The 17,008-nt window shown below is 53.4% G+C and overlaps 1 protein-coding gene across 3 annotated transcripts in view; it reads right to left on the bottom strand.

The window, feature by feature from the left end:
- Nucleotides 1–17,008, bottom strand: part of Man1c1 (mannosidase alpha class 1C member 1) — a 130,288-nt gene that overhangs the window by 14,110 nt on the left and 99,170 nt on the right. For all 3 annotated transcript variants that reach the window (XM_063235792.1, XM_003471319.5, XM_063235793.1), the window contains 5 exons: nucleotides 15,543–15,658; nucleotides 13,161–13,241; nucleotides 9,184–9,278; nucleotides 4,516–4,633; nucleotides 1,010–1,103 (listed from right to left, as the gene is read on the bottom strand). In XM_063235792.1, the coding sequence (XP_063091862.1) occupies nucleotides 1,010–1,103; nucleotides 4,516–4,633; nucleotides 9,184–9,278; nucleotides 13,161–13,241; nucleotides 15,543–15,658 (504 nt within the window). The remainder of the gene's footprint in view (nucleotides 1–1,009; nucleotides 1,104–4,515; nucleotides 4,634–9,183; nucleotides 9,279–13,160; nucleotides 13,242–15,542; nucleotides 15,659–17,008) is intronic.

Below are 17,008 nucleotides of genomic sequence, written 5' to 3'. Positions count from 1 at the left end.
GCTCAGCTAAATCCCCAGCCCCAAACTCTGATTTTTATAAACAGTTTTAAGCAGAGCCTAACAATAATGATGTAAAAATTATTAATCTACCACTATCCCTTAAACCTATAAGAATCAGTCCCTGAATTTTCACGTATCTCTGTTTGGAGACTTGATTTTCAGCTGCATAGTTGTTGATCACCTATGAAACAACATTCACATGTGCCCCCACCCTCTGACACAGAATGGAAGCTGAGGGGACAGTGTTGACAGTCTTCTGGGCCCTCGTGAAGTGCACCCCACTGAGAAGCTCTGGGAGAAGCAGGCCACAGCTCCAGCTTTGCCCCTTTGACAAAGCTTTTGTCATGTGGCCGTGGTCAGCAGAAATTGGTGATGGCAGATCCCTTCCCAAGTCCTGCCCGGGACCCCCCACCTCCACGTGTCTAGGGAGCAGGGGAAAGTAGACATGAATAATGGCTGCATGGCTTGGTCTCCCTGAACCCTAGTTTCCTGTCCTGCAAAATGAGAAACGTGGATGTGCTGGGTTCTGTGTGCCAGGAAGAACACTGGAACAAGGGCCAGAGTTTGGGGGCTGGGGATTTAGCTCAGCAGCATAAGCACTTGCCTTGCAAGCAGGCGGTCGTGAGTTTGATCCCCGGTACCAATTAAAAAAAAAAAAAAAAGGAAAAAAAAAAATCAGAGTCTGAAGTGAGGAACCAGATTAAAGGGGTTGGAGAGGATGCCTTTTCCGGTGAAGAGGACAGTACCATTCCTGCAGGTTGGGGGGCAAGAAGGAGGCCACAGTGGGCACCACAGGAGACGGCAGCTGGAGAACTAGGGGTGGGCAGGGATTTAAGGAAGGGCTTTGTTACATCCACCCCAGAAGTGGCAGCAACAAAGGAAGGGCCCCGGTGCCAGGGGAGGCAGGTGGTATGAAAGAGCTGTGCCAGTGCTGGGCTGGGGGCCTGGCTGGGGCTCAGGAAGCTGACCAGGAGCCAGCGGAGTGAGCGTGTGGCATCTCGGTACTCACGCTGCACCCAGTTCCCGCTCACTGGGCTGAGGAAGTTGGGGTAGAGGCCGAGGGGCTTATCGATCTTCCTGAGGACCTTGCGAATGTTCCTGACCTGTTGAGAAACAAGACACAGTACACCTTCACCTTCCTGAAGATGCCAACTGGCCCCTGCCCACTGCGGACAGGAGGCAGCTGGTCAGATTCACAGACAACACAGTTCCCACAAGGCAGGAGGAAAAGCAGTGCAAGGAAGTGCAGGCTCCAACCCACGGTGGCCAGCTGGCTTCGCCCCAGGGCGCACATGCAGAGCCTGGGCCACCAGCTCTCCACTGACCGCTTTGTCTGGGACCAGCACCACCCCAGGCCCATGGCAGACTTTTTTTTTTTTTTTTTTTGGTGTCAAGTAAGTGACAATATCTCATTTGTAAGCATATTGTAAAATTGCCTTTTAAATAGGTCATAAATGGTCAAATGTAGCAATCCCACAACTGGGCATGTATCCAAAGGTAATGAAATCAATATGTCAAAGAGACATATATATTCCTGTATCCACTGCCACACTGTCCACTAGAACCAGGATGTAGAATCAATCCGAGTACCTGAGTGGAAGAATGGGCAAAGGAAAAGGTAGAGTATACAGAATGGAATACCAGTCAGTCTCAAAAAAGGAAATATCTTTGTGTTTTTTGAGATAGGGTCTTGCTCTGTAATTCAGGCTGGCCTTGGACTCAGTACGTAACCTAGACTGGCCTTGAACTCATGGCAACCCTCCTGCCTCAGCCTCCTGAGTGCTGGGATTATAGCCATGTGCCACTATGTACAGCAATGTTCTCATTTTTGCACAGCATGGGTGAATCAGAAGGATGCTTTGTTGAATGAAAGACAGGCACCACGTGACCTCACTTAAATGTGAGAATCCAATAAAGCTGCATGGAAGTAGAGAGTCGAATGACGGCTACCAGGGTGGGCTGGGGTGTGAGATGCTGGCCAAAGGATACAAGTTTTAGTTAGGAGGAATGAGTTCAAAGGATCTGTCCAATGGTGACTCTGGTTAGTAACTGCATATTACATTATTGCAAATGGCTGAAAATAGATTTTAGCTGTTCTCACCATGCCAAAAAAATGTTAGGCAATTAAAGAAAGTTCGGTCACAAGTTGACACTTTCACATGGTTCTGCCCAGTGACATATTAATTTACTGGACACCTCAGAATAGGCTGCAGGGCACAGACCCGGACTCCTGAATACCCCAATACTCCTACTCCCCAAATGGCATCTCAGGGGTTTAATGGTGATAAGAAGGAGAGCTGTTAGCCTTGCTCAGCTCCTTCAAGCTGGCCCCTGCCCACTGGGGACAGGAGACAGCTGGCTCAGATTCACAGACAACACAGTTCCCACAAGGCAGGAGGAAAAGCCTCCCTGTACATTATCTCCCTATGTACACTGTTGCACAGGTGACCGCATGGGACAGTGCGGGGTGCCCTAGCTGCATAAGCAGAAGCTGATTAACACTCAGCATTAGGGGCTGTGTGGTGAGAGGTGAAACGGAGGGCTTTCTCCCTGGTGTCCGCCCTCCGGCCAGGGCAGGATGCTTGGGAGAGCAGAGCTTCAGGACCACACCACTAACAGGTTAACCTCCGAGCTGTGGGGCTACAGGAGCAGCCTTTGAGTTGTCAGACTGTCCTTTCAGGGGACAGCACCCTGCCTTGCCGCATCAGACTTCCTGCCCATTTATGCTAACAGAGTCCATTCTGGGGACAAGAATGTGCTTGTACCTCAGTTATTCTCTGCTGTCCAGGTGGTGAGCAGTGAAGCAGGCTAAATTAGCTCCCCTGGAGGGTGCAGGCGCTTCTAGAATTTGGGCCAATTTGTTGACTGCCAATAATCGCCTCTGTGGGAGGTGTGATGGGGAATGAAAATAGCCAGAGTATGCAAATGTAGAGGCAGACAGAGACAGAGGGATGGACTCCAGAGGACAAGCCTGCAGCCTGTTCTACTTGTCTGGTGTGGAAAGAGCCAGAAAGCTGTGGGCTTGAATCCCAGCTTAATGGTTCACCAGCTGGACGGCCCTGGCCACATCGCTTGGCCTAAGTCTCAGTTTCCTCCTCTGTAGAATGGGGGAGGAGGAAGGCCACCTCCTTGGGTTGCTGGGACAGGAGAGACTGGAGCCACTACAGTCTGCCCAGCACAAAGCAGATGCTCAGACAGTGGTGACTGTCATTCCAGCTATCCCGAGCCAGCGGGTGGCCCCTGTCCTGGTCCATCTGGAACTCTCAAGGCATCCTGGAGGAGTCTGGTTCCAGGGTAGTGGAGCAAGAAGGCAGGGGTGAGGTGCTTAGGGGTGGGCAAAGCATTCAAAAATAAGAGCATCAGGAAGTAAGATGACACTAAGCCCCTGAGCAGGCCCAGGGCGTCATGGGATGTCATGAGAGTCCTCTCGATAGGACAGAAGAGCTGATGCCAGTTTGGGCATCTGAAGGGTAACAGTGAACGCCACGTCAAAGATGGGGTGCAGAGGCTCTTCCTGAGCTTGAGGACAATCTGGTGGTCTCCTACGCTGAGTGAGACGTGGTTCCCAACCCAGCAGAAAGAACCCCAGGATGTGTACGGAGACACAGATTCCCGGGCCTGGGGCGAGCCGGGTGGAACTGCTTCCTTATACTGTCCTGGGTGAAGCAGAGGCCAGCTGGCGACAGTCCAGGAGGCTGGTGTTCCTGAAGGTGAAAGGCTTTCCCCTGGGGGGACACAAAGGCTCTCTGTGGGGGTGTGCATCTCCCCAGGGGACTCAAGGAGGGAGCACTGCAGTGGAGCCTGAGCACTACCCTTGGTGGCCTGCACACTGCCTCCTTTGGGCCTGGGGCAGACCGACATATCCCTCCTGCGAGGACTGCTGGGGGACTGCAGCAGTGAAGAACCACCCCAGCTGGAGGCCACTCTGGGGGGCCAGGTACCAGCTGCTCTCACTGGACAATGGCCAAAGTCCACCTCTGAGAACCCACATGGCCTTAGGCACAGGGATGAGTGCGGACAATTGCAGACCTCTGCTGAGCAGTGGGATCGCTTTGCCAGCCTGCTGTCAACGCAAGCCAGTCAGGCATCTAGGAGGAAAAGGCAGGCACGTCTCACGTGGAAAAGTTAAATGTCCCTGGAAAGGGGACACGCGCTGGTGGCCAATTTCTGCCAACACCAGGCAGTGCCTCGATTTCGGATGCACCTTCTGCAGATTTCACAGTTTGCAGATTTGCCTTGAGCTGCTGCAATTCCCGCCCTGGCAGAGCTCTGCCTCTTCCACCCTCCAGGGTCCTGGCGGTGCCTGCGCTCCCTTCCCTGCCACCTGGCATCAGGGCACAGTCTGCTTCGCCACAGATAACCATGCGGCCCCCCAGCCATCCCCCTGCTGATCGGGGAAGGAGTGCAGACTCAGCATCTTTGAAAACCTGTGACAGCAGATGCTCCTCCTGCCTCCTGGGAAGAAGGCTGGGGGCTGTCCTGGGAGAGGCTGCAGGTGGGGTGAGGGATACTTACCTTTTCTGCAAAGATGGGGTTGCCCGAGAGCTCAGTGAGGTGTAAGAATTCCAAGTGCAGGGATCCGAACTCTGCCAGGACACTGCTGCTGCCTGAGGTGGCCCAGCCCCAGCTCCCACTGGAAAGAAAGCAGCAGCCAAGGTCACACCCAGCCCTCCCTACCGGCCAGGAGCAACGCAGCTGCTGGGGGTGGGCAATGGCCGTGTGCCAGGCATTGTGCTGGGAGCTTTCACCATGCCGCCTCCATGAATCCTCTCCAGCCCCATTTTGCTGAGGAGGCCACTGAGGCGAGGGAGGTGATGTGACCGGTTTAACACCATTTGAACCCAGGCCTGTCTGACTCACATATGCTTTGTTTCTACAAACAAGCTGCCCCTGTAAGACTTGGGGGCTCAAAACCTGGCAGTTGCGATAAATTTACAGGTGACGCTGGTAATGTGTCAGGGGTCACAAAGACCCAATAGAATACTCTGTTACTGTCCTTTGGCTGAAACCACTGATCATATGGAAGAGAGACGGTTCCAAGGCCCCACCAGCCCTTTCCCTGTTCTCCACCTGTCAGGGCTCTCCAGGGACACACAATGGTCCTGGCCTGAGATTTCTTGGACCTGCACATGACAGGCATTCAACTCTAGAGTGACCACAGCCCTGCAGCTTCCAGATCCAGGGGAAGCCAGGGCTAGGAGGAAAAGTGCTGGGAGGTCAGGTTTCCTGTCCGGGACATGGTGCTTCTCACAGCTCTCATCTCGAGGTTGCTATAGTCACCTTGGGCTGGTGCCATCTCAAAGCCAGGGCCTTGGCTGGATGTGACAGTGATCCTTCAGATGAGAAAACCAGGACCAGGGCAGTGATGCCACCTGTCTGAGCTCACCTAGCCAGAGCAGCATCTGGGCCCCCAAGTGGGCTCGGAGGCCAGGACTCATGCTGACCACCATGGGGACCTCCCTGTATCACATGATCCTATACCAAAGCTTTCACTTTCCATCTCCTGGGATCTGGAGCCAGAGGTGCTGGAGTGCCTACCAGGCAAGCCACTTAATCCTGCATACCTCAGTTTCCCCATCTGTGAAACAGGGATAGGGTAATACCTTCTAGTCAGTCTCCAGACCTGGAGCTTTGTAGGGTTTAAGAGGAGGGTTGCCAGTGGGGGTGGCCTTGGACAAGCTGCTTCTCTGCCCTGTGACTCAGTGTCTTTATACGGATCACAACTATCTTTCCTATCAGACATTTAGGACAACCAGGGGGACAGGGACTCTGAAGGAAGGCTGAGGAGGACAGGAGTGGGAACAGGGCAGGTGGAGTGACCTGCATTTGTGGGGTTCCAGGGTCCGTCCTCAGATGGGGCAGGCTGAGGGGCTGGCTCTTCTGGGGCTCTGGGAGGGCCATCTGCTCTCTGTGGTGACAGCTCTGGCTGCTCAGGAACTGAATCAGGTGGGGTAGGGGGAGGTCACTGTCTGATACCTGAGGGCACCCCTTTTTCTGGGCTGGAGCTGTGCCTCCCAGGCTCACAGATTCCAGGAGACTGGATAGAGGACTCAGGGTTGAGATCTCTGGAGTCAGGTGACTTTAACAAATGTAGAGACAGGTCCTCTTCAGCCTGGCTCTGTGTCCTGGGGTGTCTCACTGACTTAGGAAAGAGCAGTACGTACGTCCCAGACAATAATAAATGGAAGGGCTCCTGCTCATGGGGTGGCTTCAGCATGTGGAAAGCTGTTTGCATCATTACCCCTTTTAATGACCCAGGTGAAGCACCATCCATCCCAATATGCAAAGGAGAAGGCAGAGTCCAACAAGGCAGTGCAGGGTTTGAGAGCAGAGCTGGGAGCTCCTCTGGCCTCGAATTCTGGGCCCAATGGTGTCCTTCCCTAAGATGGCCAGCTCTCCCAGTGGGAAAGAGGCCTCTGTCCCTCTTCCCCAGTGCCAGGAGGGGGACTTCTCTCTCCAGCTTGGGCGTGCACTGGGAGCCTGGGTGCCCTAGAGGGCGCCCCCAGTCATCGATGCTTCCAGCCTCCAAGATACATTCCAGGAAAAAGCCACCAGGCACCCGGTTGGTTTCTGACCTGTTCCCTCCACCCCCACAGGCCTCTCCTGCCTTCTCAGGCCCTCATCTGCTCAGCAGCCCAGCAGGGTTCCTATGTGGCACCCCCTGCAGACAGGTGGGGCTGGCAGGTGGGCAGATGTGGCTGCCCCACCTGACTTCACCTAGCACCCTGGGTACTAGGCAGGTACTCCCAGGCTGGGTGGTTCATGTCCTTAGAGCTCAGATTTTCTCTTCTCTGATGTTTGGTACCCACAGAGTTATTGTAGGGTATAAATTATGCATGAAATTATTGTTATTTTTATCATGATGTAATTATGCACATGTAAACTGTTTGTTTGTTACTGTTGCTAATATATTCCTAACATGGACCAGGCAGCTTGGGTATCTTATTTTGCTGCACATCCATGGAGGTAGACACCTTGAATCTTTATTTCACAGGTGAGGATACTTAAGATCAGAAATGTGGGGACACTTTTCTAAGGTCACACAGCAAGTGGGAGAGTCAGCGGAGCTAAATCCAAATCCAAGTCTTAGGTACTCCATGTCCCAAAGGCATGTGCGCTGGGCAACATCCCAGACACGAGGCCCTCTGACCTGCTCTGTGAGCCAATGGGTCAGCAGGAGGTTCCGCCTCGTTTCCTCCCCGCCCAGCCCTCTAAGCTCAGGTGACCTGCAGCCTGTGTTCTTTCCCTCCCTGGGCAGGAGGGCTGCTCCACGATATCTTCCCTGTGTTAGCTAAAGCTACTGTGCGTCGTTAACTCTGGAGCTCAACACAGCAGGATTCTAATTCTAACTTCATTTGGCTGCTGTGTGACCTCAGGTGAGTTAGCACACTTCGTTGAGCCCCAGTTTCCTTACTGGCCAAATGGGGTCCCTGTGGTTGCTGTGAGGTTAAGAAGGAAGAATCCACATCAGGCACTCACAATGTGCCTGACCATGGTACGCACTGCATAGCTGCTAGTGGCTGTCAAGATGTACACATCTGGGTGTGCCATGGGTGAGCTGGGTAAACGTGCTTTTGTGTGTGACCTGTGTGCCTGTGCATGAATGTAAGCATGCGTGTGACAGAGGTAAGCAAGCGGGCTTGAGTCTGCCATCTGCATGGGCGGCAGAGCGTTCACATGTATCCGAGGCCCTATAGGAGAGCCAAGGAGTCCGATTCAGGTGCAGAGGTCCTTGGACAGGCCACTGTCACCATGTCAGATATTCCAATGGTCCCTGTGGGTCACAGGTTCCGGCTGGCCTGCCTGTGCTGGGCAGGGTAACTCTGTGGGCCCAGTGCCCACCAGCAGCTCCCCCCCACCCTGCGCCGCAAGGAGCAAACTCAGCTGTATCCATCTCTGTCGCCCTCCCATTTTTAGCAACAGAAGATAAAAGCGAGATGTTGCCAAGAAATATGCATTTGTATACGTATGTATACAGCCGCAAACAGCCTAAAAATACCCAGCTCCCTCATCAGACATGCCAGGACTGTGTGGGATGGGGCCGTGCTCTGAGGAACACAGCACAGGGCTACGTCCCGCAGGAGGGAAGGGTACTCAGGTAGGTCCTGGCCCAGACCTGGGAGAGGCTACAGGAGCAGAGAGGTTTTTTTTTTTTTTTTTTTTTTTGTCTTTTTCATTTTTATCGGTACCAGGGATCGAACTCACGACTGCCTGCTTGCAAGGCAGGCACTTATGCCGCTGAGCTAAATCCCCAGCCCCCGAGCAGAGAGGTTATGTCCAGGCTTCACAGCAGCTGGCCAGGACTCTGCAGCATTGGTCAGTGTAGAATGGAGTCCGGATGAGACCAAGCATAATCCTGGCGTGGAAGACAGGAATTCGTCAGCCCTGACTGTGAGAGCAGTGAGACCACAGGGAGATGGCTCGGACCCAAAAGGCCAAGCCCCTCTTTTTGCAGAACAGAGAAGGGGTGTGGAGCTGGTGAGGCCACAGGGCAGAGAGGGAGCTGTGGGTGCTGCAGCCTGAGCCCAGCCCCTCTCTAGTGCTGGCTGATGCTGCTGTGGGGTGAGCACCTCACAGTGAGGGCTCTTTTAGGCGATGGGAGAAGGTCCAGCACAGTGGAATCGCCACAACTTTTCTCCAGTTGGGTTGGGTCAGAGCACCTCAAAGCTGGCCCAGTACTGCTGGCTGGCTGGCTGGGAAAACGGTTCCACACAGCTCAGGACAGGGCTGAGGGTTCCTTGAGAGCAGGATTCCTGGTCCAGGAAGAACGCTAGGGGTCCTGAGACACCTTAGCAGCTCTGGGCACCTCCCTGCGGGGGAGGGAATTCTGCGCCCCGGGCTTCTGCACCCTTGATGGGGAGGAGGTGTGTGTGGTGCAGCTGGAGGTCAAGGCAGTGGTGTGGGATGTCCACGCAGGAGCAACTTCCCCCCACCCCTGGGAAAGGTCAGGCTGGGTGACAAACACCTGTACAGAAGACCCCTTGGCTAAGGCTCATTTTCACTGTGTCACTGACTGGCTTTGACTCCCTAGACAGGAACTGTCCTCTCCTTGCGCCACATTTGTAAAAGAACAGGTCTGACAAATCCGACCACCAAGCCTTCATTCTTCCTTGACAACCAACTGCCCCTGGGTCGTCAGTGGGCCACCATCCAGACAACGTGGGCAAAGAGAGGGCGTCCTACCTTTTGAAGTTTACGACGCCCTTTGGAATTCCCGTGGGGGTGTTGAAGGCTGGCAGCAACTTCTCTCCAAGCTTGATGGCCTTCATTCGGAACACCTGCAAAGCAAGGGTCACTGGCATTGAGTAGAGGCTGGGCAATGTGGCTGGAGTTGCTGCCGGCAGGGTGAACCCACCAGGCTGTGGGCCCGAGTGGGACACTGTGCTGGGCTCCACAGTCACCTGGGTGGGAGCTTGAGCCCCTAACGACTGACCTTGTGGCCTGAAGGGACACACTTCTCTCTGAGCTTCAGTTCCTGTGTTCACAAAATGAGGATAACGTTGTCCTCCACAAAAGGCTATCAGTTAAATATTCACTGTAAAGCATTCACCGTAGGGCCAAGACTATGAAGACCTGCCACTGTGACAAGGTGACCATTGGGAAGAGGTGAGGAAGGCAGTCAGCAGTGTGTGGGCGTCACTTCCACATCCAGACGAACACCTGGATGGGCAGGTCTCCAGTGGTCAGTCTGCCTACTCTGCGGAACCAATGTCATAGGCAGAGTGCTATAGTTTGAACCTGGAGTATCCCCCAAAAAGCCAGGTGTTGAAAGCTTAGTCCTTACCCTGTGGTGCTGCTGGGAGGTGATGGAACCTTTAGGAGGCAGGGCCTATTGGGACCAAGGCTCCTTTGTCTCTGTTTCCCAGCTGCCATGAGGTGAACAGGCCTCCTCTTCCACCTGCACCTACTGTGACGTTCTGTGCTGTCACAGGCCCAAAGCAACAGGGCCACCCAATCTCTGAACCTGTGAGCCAAAATAAGCCTTTCCTCCTTGTAAGTTGATTATCTCAGGTACTTTGTTACAGCGATGGAAAGCTAACACGGAAGGTGTGGGAGATGCAAGGTTATTACTGGATGGAGCATGTGGAACACTGACTGGGGGCTGAGGCTGCCCTCAGCCCCTGTTCTAGAAACCACAACTGCAGGGTGGGTTTCCCCAGTGAAAGTGGGACAAGGGTCTTTCCCTCTGATGCCAGGGTGTTGCCTGTGGTTTCCATTTCACAGATGGAGATGAAGGAGAGGCGATGCTTGTCCTAAACCCCCATGTGACACAACCCCCAGAAGGGGTTCCAGGCCTCTGGGGCCCTGTCTGAGGCATGACCCCCTCAAACCATTGCTCTGAGGCCAGACAGATTCAAAAGGACTTCTGAACTTGTGACTCAGCACTTCCCATCCTAGCAATTTATTCTAAGGAAGTATACAATCAATAAAGTTGTAAAGCTTTGACTTTATAGTCATTTATTCCAGCATTGTTTAGAAGAAGGGGGTAAAATGGAGATACTCTATCAAACAACAGGGAAGTGGTTAAAGTATGGCTTTCATGCAATGGAACACCACGTAGCCACTAAAATGATGTTGTAGGAGAATATTTAATGGCAAAGGAAGGATTTAAAATATACAAAGAGAAAAATATTTCACAACAGTGTGATTCAACACACGCATACATGAAAACAGAAGGAAACGCCCCAAAATATTAGGAATGTTCTTGGGGGGGGGTTAATTTATGGACAACATTTATTTTCTTCTTTTGACTTATTTTTATTTTCTGTGCAATTTATTTTTATTTTTTTAAGCTGGTGCCTTGCTGGCCTCAACTGCTTGGCTCAAGTGATCCTCCGGCCTCAGTCTTCAGACTACATGGGAGTACAGGAACTTACAACTTACAACTGGTTGTATAATAGCAACAACCCTGTGACATTGTTGGCCATCTGTAACCACAGGTTATACACTCATGGGATAAAAAACTGAAGACAGAAAATATTTTTAAAACACTGCATCCGTACAGACCTTTTTTTCCTGTTGTCATCCCTAAGCGATACAGAACAGGGTGTTTACACTGTTACGGATTTTAACCCAGGGATGACTGAAGGTGTATGGAGGGTGTTGGTAGGTTCTATGTAGGCACTGTATCATTTTCTATCATGGTTTGAGTCTCTGTGGAGTTGATATCCACAGGGGTCCTTAGACCCAATGTCCCCCGGATATGGAGGGAGGACGGTACAGGTTATTTATAAGAGAGGAGCCAGCCCACGGGGAAACGGCTTTCCTCTCATTTCCGAGCTCTGGGGCGATCCAGTTTGCTGACCTCCTGTGCTTGCAAAATAAAGCTTTCTTGAGTCCTCCCAACACCAACTAAACCTGCTGAGGCAGCTGTTCCGGAGATACAGTGGAGACAGATTTCTGAGCCCTCTGAACTGGGCTGAGTTTGAGGCCTCTAAGGGAGGGTGGTTCTCCTACTATAGAAGGGGAGAGCTGTGCTGGGGCTGGCTGGAAGAGGACACTGACCAGCACCAGATGACTGGTCTGGCAGCCGGCCACATCAGAACCCAAAGGCTCAGGACCTCCCATAATGACAGGTCTGACCCTGGGGAACTGCAGTGAGCAGCTAGGTTTGGGCTGCACAGATAAGCACAGAGCCGGTCCACCTGGGGGCATGGGCTGTTTGACCCTCCCTTAGAGCCCACTCTCAAGTCACAGGTGCCCCTGTCTACAGCCACCTGCTGGGTGTATATCCTGATTGCTTCTAAGGAGTTAAGAGCTCAGAACCACAGCTGCACTCAGAGAAGGGATGGGAGGACTGTGGGTCATCTGAGGAGCTATCAGCTTCTTCCTGGGTTAGTGACCCCCAAGCCAACCCTGTGATTCCTGAGCAGCATCCCCTCCCCTCTGCTGCCTGTCATCCTCCCAGCCACAGCCCGCAGGGAGGCTGGGTGAGGTCTATAAAGCACATGCCTGTCTTTCTCTGCAACTTCTGTCATTTTTCTCTCATGAGGTTTTCAAATAAGATTCAGGCTCTGGGTGGCTCCAAGCTAAGGGCTCCTATCTATAATTTTTTGGACAAATTGGTACAAGCAGTAATCTCTGCTGAGGAGATTGTGCCAGATGGAGAGTGACCTGAAGCAACTGGAGAGATAAAGCTTGTATATGCCATCTCCAAGCCCCTGGCTTCAGCCCACGCTGCTGCAACAGCTGAAGGGAGGTGGAAATGACTTTCTGGACAGCAGCGGTGGAGGGAAGAGGGATTTGCTGCATCTCCTCAGGCAGTGGGAGGCAGGCATAGTTATTTGTCATAGGGTGGACTGAGCTGAGGGGGGAACAGGACAGAAAAGACTGAGGTGTGCAGCCCCAGAGCAGCAGACGTGCTGGGCAGAGCCACCCTCTGGGTCAGACTGATGCTCTGGGGGCTCTGCTGGTCTTGCCACCAGATACTAGGGCTTTCTTGTTCCAGGAGCTCATGATTTGGGATGAAGAAGATTCCCATTCTACAGAGCACTGTGCTGTTCAGAGGAGCCCCACCAGCCCCGGCCAAACCTTTCCTTGCATCCTATTTCACAAAAGTTTCTGACCTCAAGGTAGTCGTGACCACCCCATGCTGGGGAAAGGGTGAGGCGGCAGGCCAGGGAGGATGGGTGGACTGAGGTCCGGGCCTTCTGCCTTCCTGCTGGAAGCCAACAGGGCTCACCAGAACAAGACCTTGCACTCGCAGCCTGGGACTAGCAGTAACCATCCCAATGTCCCCTTGGAACTTGCAATGGGTGTCTGGCCCCAGTAGGGAACAGCAAGGTTGACTAGAGACAGAAAAGCCAGTGACTCAGGGGTAGAAGGCTGAATGATGGTGGCTTTGGCTTTGCCAGTCCTGAGAAGTAACGCCTACAAACCAGGTTTTCCAGGTGCTATATGTGCAGGGGGCTCAGAGTGGACACAGTTGTCTTTGACAGCATCAGGAGCCAATCAGACTCCCCTAGGTGGCAGAATTGAGACACAGAGAGGAGGAGGGAGGAGGAGTCTTCAGGTGGTACTTGGAAACCTGGCCCTTCCCCCCCAGGCAGGCCCTGCCACCTCAAAGCCTTGTTTCCCCACTGGTGACAAGAGGGACAGGATTGGATGTTCTCTAAATCCCTTTCCAGCCAGACAGTCCCGGGTCTCCCCAGCCCACTCACCTCCTCTCCTGTCAGGTAGTAGGCTGAGAGCAGCCCTCCAATGTAGCGGATGTTCACCTCAAACAGGGACGCTTCTCCGCTCTGCAGCACAGAAACCAGGAGAAGGGACAGCGAGGACACTCGTGAGCCAGCCAGGCCCTTGAGACGGCCACCGCCCACCCTCTTCTCACCCCCGCCTCACACCTGTGCACACCTGTGAGGTGTGTGCCGAGTGTGTGTGTGGCAGGGTGCCCCAGTGCTCCAGGCCATACTCGGTTTTCATAGCACAAGTTGAGATGGTTCACCACAGGTTTGGCGGCCGCTGTACATTTACAACATTCCAAATAAACACAGGCTTTGGCTCCTTCCCCAGCCCTTGCCTGAGGCCATCACAGCAAAGCTATGCCTGGCTGCGCCCCAAGGAGCTCAAGGACCTGGTGGGGAGCTGCAGGCTGGAGCTTAGACTGAGGGGAGGCAAATCCTCCTCCAGCTGGCCCACACCATCCCCCAGCGTGGCTTAGCAAGAGAACTGGAAAGACCTTTCCCTGGGGTGGTGCACAGCATCGGGCCAGGGCTGAGTGGAGGGTGCCAGGCAGGTGCGGCTGGGCTGACCTGCACTTTCTCAGGCCCTGCAGGGCATGCTCGTACCTGGCCTTCATCATTGCTGTTTTCTTTCTGAAACTGGGACCGCAAATCAGGGGTGTGGAGGCATCATGCCAAAGGCCAGTTTCAGGTTACAAATTCCACCTGGGCCACTTAAGTGGCTTTGGGATCTGAGGCAAGACATTTTGCCTTTCCCTGCCCTGGTTTCTTCACCTGCAGAATGAGGCTGATGCCCACCCCCACGCAGTGCGCAGGCTGCAGCAGGACCCCTGCCCAGAGCTGGGTGTGGCCTTCATAAAGGCCTGTGCTCTCCTGTACGAGGGGGCTCACCTGGATCACCATTTTAATACTGACAGAGACAACCATTACTTACAACCTGGAACTTTTCCAGCAGCACAACACAGGCAAAGCCGATGGCCCTCCAGCCTCCCCATGCTGCATGAGGTTGTCCCCATTTTCCAGAGAAGACAGTTACTGCTCCAAGAGGCAGCCCTCTCTTGCTTTCTTCCGTGGACTCTCCCTAACCTGCCCCAGTCCGCATGTCCCCAGGCTCCCTGACCTCTGCTGCTGGGCACACTTGGCCCAGAGGAGCCAAGGCCTGCACAGAGGGACAAGGTAGGCCCATGGACATATTCCTCCCCATCCTGCCTCTGCCCCTGCCCCTCTCCAGCCCAGAGGGAACAAGAGGGTTCTCAGCTTCCCTGGACTCACACAGACCCTGGGGAATTCCCTGTGTCCTCAGGATAATCCTGGTCATTACGGCAATGAGGATGCTGCTCTACATAGATGTCAGACTCTTTAGTGTCATTAAATGTTTCTACAACCTTCTGTTGTTTTTAATCCTCACAGTAAGCGAGGGGCCTGGGCATTGCCGCTGCTGTCCTTGTCACTCTCGTGGGACAGTGTGGCTAGAGTCCCAGGGAGGCTAAGTGCCTCTCCCCAGGTCTGCTGTAGGGCATGTGGCGTCCTCTCTGCTCAGCTCTGTGCTGGTAAGAGGCCTCCCTGCTGCAGGGCTGTCAGAGCTGTCACCAGCCCCTGTGCCTTAGGACCTGTCCCTTGGGGAGCTTCACACAGAGCCCTACAGCGTATCTAGCTGTGACCCTTCTCTCCTCCCACCATCTCCAAATCTCACTCCCCAAGTCCATAAACGTGGCCTCTCCTGGTGGTGAGCTGAGACCTCTAGCACAGATCACTGCCTTGGTCTAGGTCAAGAAATCGATAGGGCGGGCCTGGCCTTCAGAGCCTTTGTGCCATTCAGACCCATTGCTATTCTCTCTGTGAGGTCCTGGCCTTGAGTGCGGTCCCTGTGAAATGGAAACGAGGAGGACGCCAGCTCACTGTGGGCCTCTGTCCAGCCGCCACTCCATACCCATCTCATGAGAGCAGCACTGGGTATCCGAGGCCGAAGCAGCTCTAGGCTGGGCCATGTTTCCGCTTCACAAAGCCACTTTCTACCTGCGCTACCACTGCTGCTGTGTGATAGACTCAGCCCTGGAGGGGAGGTCCTGGCTGTGGGCCATGGGCCCAGGATGAGCTGCAGATGACCTTGTGGGAAGACAAGGGGTGATGGTGGCTGTCTTCTCTCCCAGACAGCATGCCTGCCTCGAGGATGTTACCACCTCAAGGCTGGTCTTTTTTTTTTTTTTTCCAAGGCTGGTCTTAAGGGGGACTCATCTGGGAGGAGCTGTCCTGGTTCCTGAGAGTGCTCTGCCGTGCAGCCCTGGGCAAGGCTCTTGACATCTCTGGGTCCCAGATCTCAGGGCAAAGCTGGCCACTGACACCAGAGGGGCTCTGACTCACCACGTTCAGGTGGAAGCTCTCTTCCACCCAGGCCTTGGCCTCCTGGAACTCCTCCTTCAGCTCCATGAGGTAGAGGGTATCGAGGGAATCAATGACAGTTGCCCCTCTGAGGCCACCTGCAGGCACAGGAAATAGATCAAAGGTGTGACCTAGGATCATTCATACCCCATCAGCGCTACAGACAAGCCATCATGCTCCAGGACCCTCAGAATGCCTGGGCAGGCTCCAAGGTACCATCCAGTGCAAGGTGAGGGGGACCCAGTGCCCTCTTCCCCGCAGGCTGCAAAGGTGGGAATGAGGGACCCGGTGCCAACAGAGTCAGCCCCCAGTAGACTCTGGTCTACTCGATGGGCAGAAATCACTTCACCCCCCCGGGCACGCATTTTCCTCTGTGCAGCAGACTAAAGTCCCAACCTATGCACCAGCACCCAGACAAGTTCATTCTGTTCCCCACTTGACTGTGGGAGAAAATAAAGGTGTTTGTAAAAACTTTCACGGGAAGGTATTTGCTGCAGCACTGAATACTGTAGGGGGGAAAGTAGTGGGGAGAACCCCCCAACATCTACAGTAAAGGCTTAGTTACGTAAATTGTTGCAGAGACATAAAACAGGACGCTAGGTAGCCACCCACACAGGCGAGGCAGAGAAGTGTTTATTTGCTTGGGGAGATAGTCCTGGGACCCATTAAAGAATAAAAAAAGGGGGCACAGTATAATTTCTTTGTTGTGTGACGGCACCGAGCCTGGAAGGGCGATTTCTATTGGCGGTCTCTGAGGGCTGAGAATACAGGTGCTTTTTAGTTCTTCAGCTCTGCGGCTATTTTTATAGCCAGAAACTTATTTCCATGAAAATGGAGGACATTTGGGGTAAAGAAGCCAAACAAATGCACAAACCAATGACACTGTTATGGCCACTGCCACTCGAGGTTAGCACTGTACAAAGGAGAAGCCACACATCTGTCCCTGTCACTGGACGTCAGATTCTGGTCCTGAGAGTAAAGGCCGAAATCGTTGTGCAAAATGGTATCTTCCACAGTGAGTGAGGCAGGAGAATGCGGGAGTCCTGGTTTGGCACAGGAAGAGCCTGGAGTGCCTGGGGCCAGCTGGGGGGCTTCCTGGAAGAGGCGGCTGCTTCTCCCTAAGGCTTTACCACTAGTGTCACTGCAGGCAGCAGCAGTTTCCTTTTCAGTGGAGGACAGTGGTCCCTCCGCACTGTTAGATGGATTGGTTCCAGACCTCGGGGATGCCAAGATCTGCAGATGCTTGTGACCCTTATATAAAACGGCATCACAGTTGCATGTAATCTGTGTGTATCCTCCATGTACTTTAAACCGTCTCTAGATTATTTAATATACCAATTATGATGTAAATGCCACCTAAATAGTTGTTACGCTGTATTAACTGCAGAATAACAAGAAAACACTGAGGTTTTTTTTTCAAATATTTTTGATTTGTAGTTGGTTGAATC

Source organism: Cavia porcellus, unplaced genomic scaffold, assembly GCF_034190915.1.
Source record: "Cavia porcellus strain 051 isolate PalLab524CR breed Dunkin Hartley unplaced genomic scaffold, mCavPor4.1 scaffold_25, whole genome shotgun sequence".
NCBI lineage: Eukaryota > Metazoa > Chordata > Mammalia > Rodentia > Caviidae > Cavia > Cavia porcellus.
Note: the sequence above shows the minus strand (reverse complement) of the source record. Positions and strands in the feature narration are given on the sequence as shown.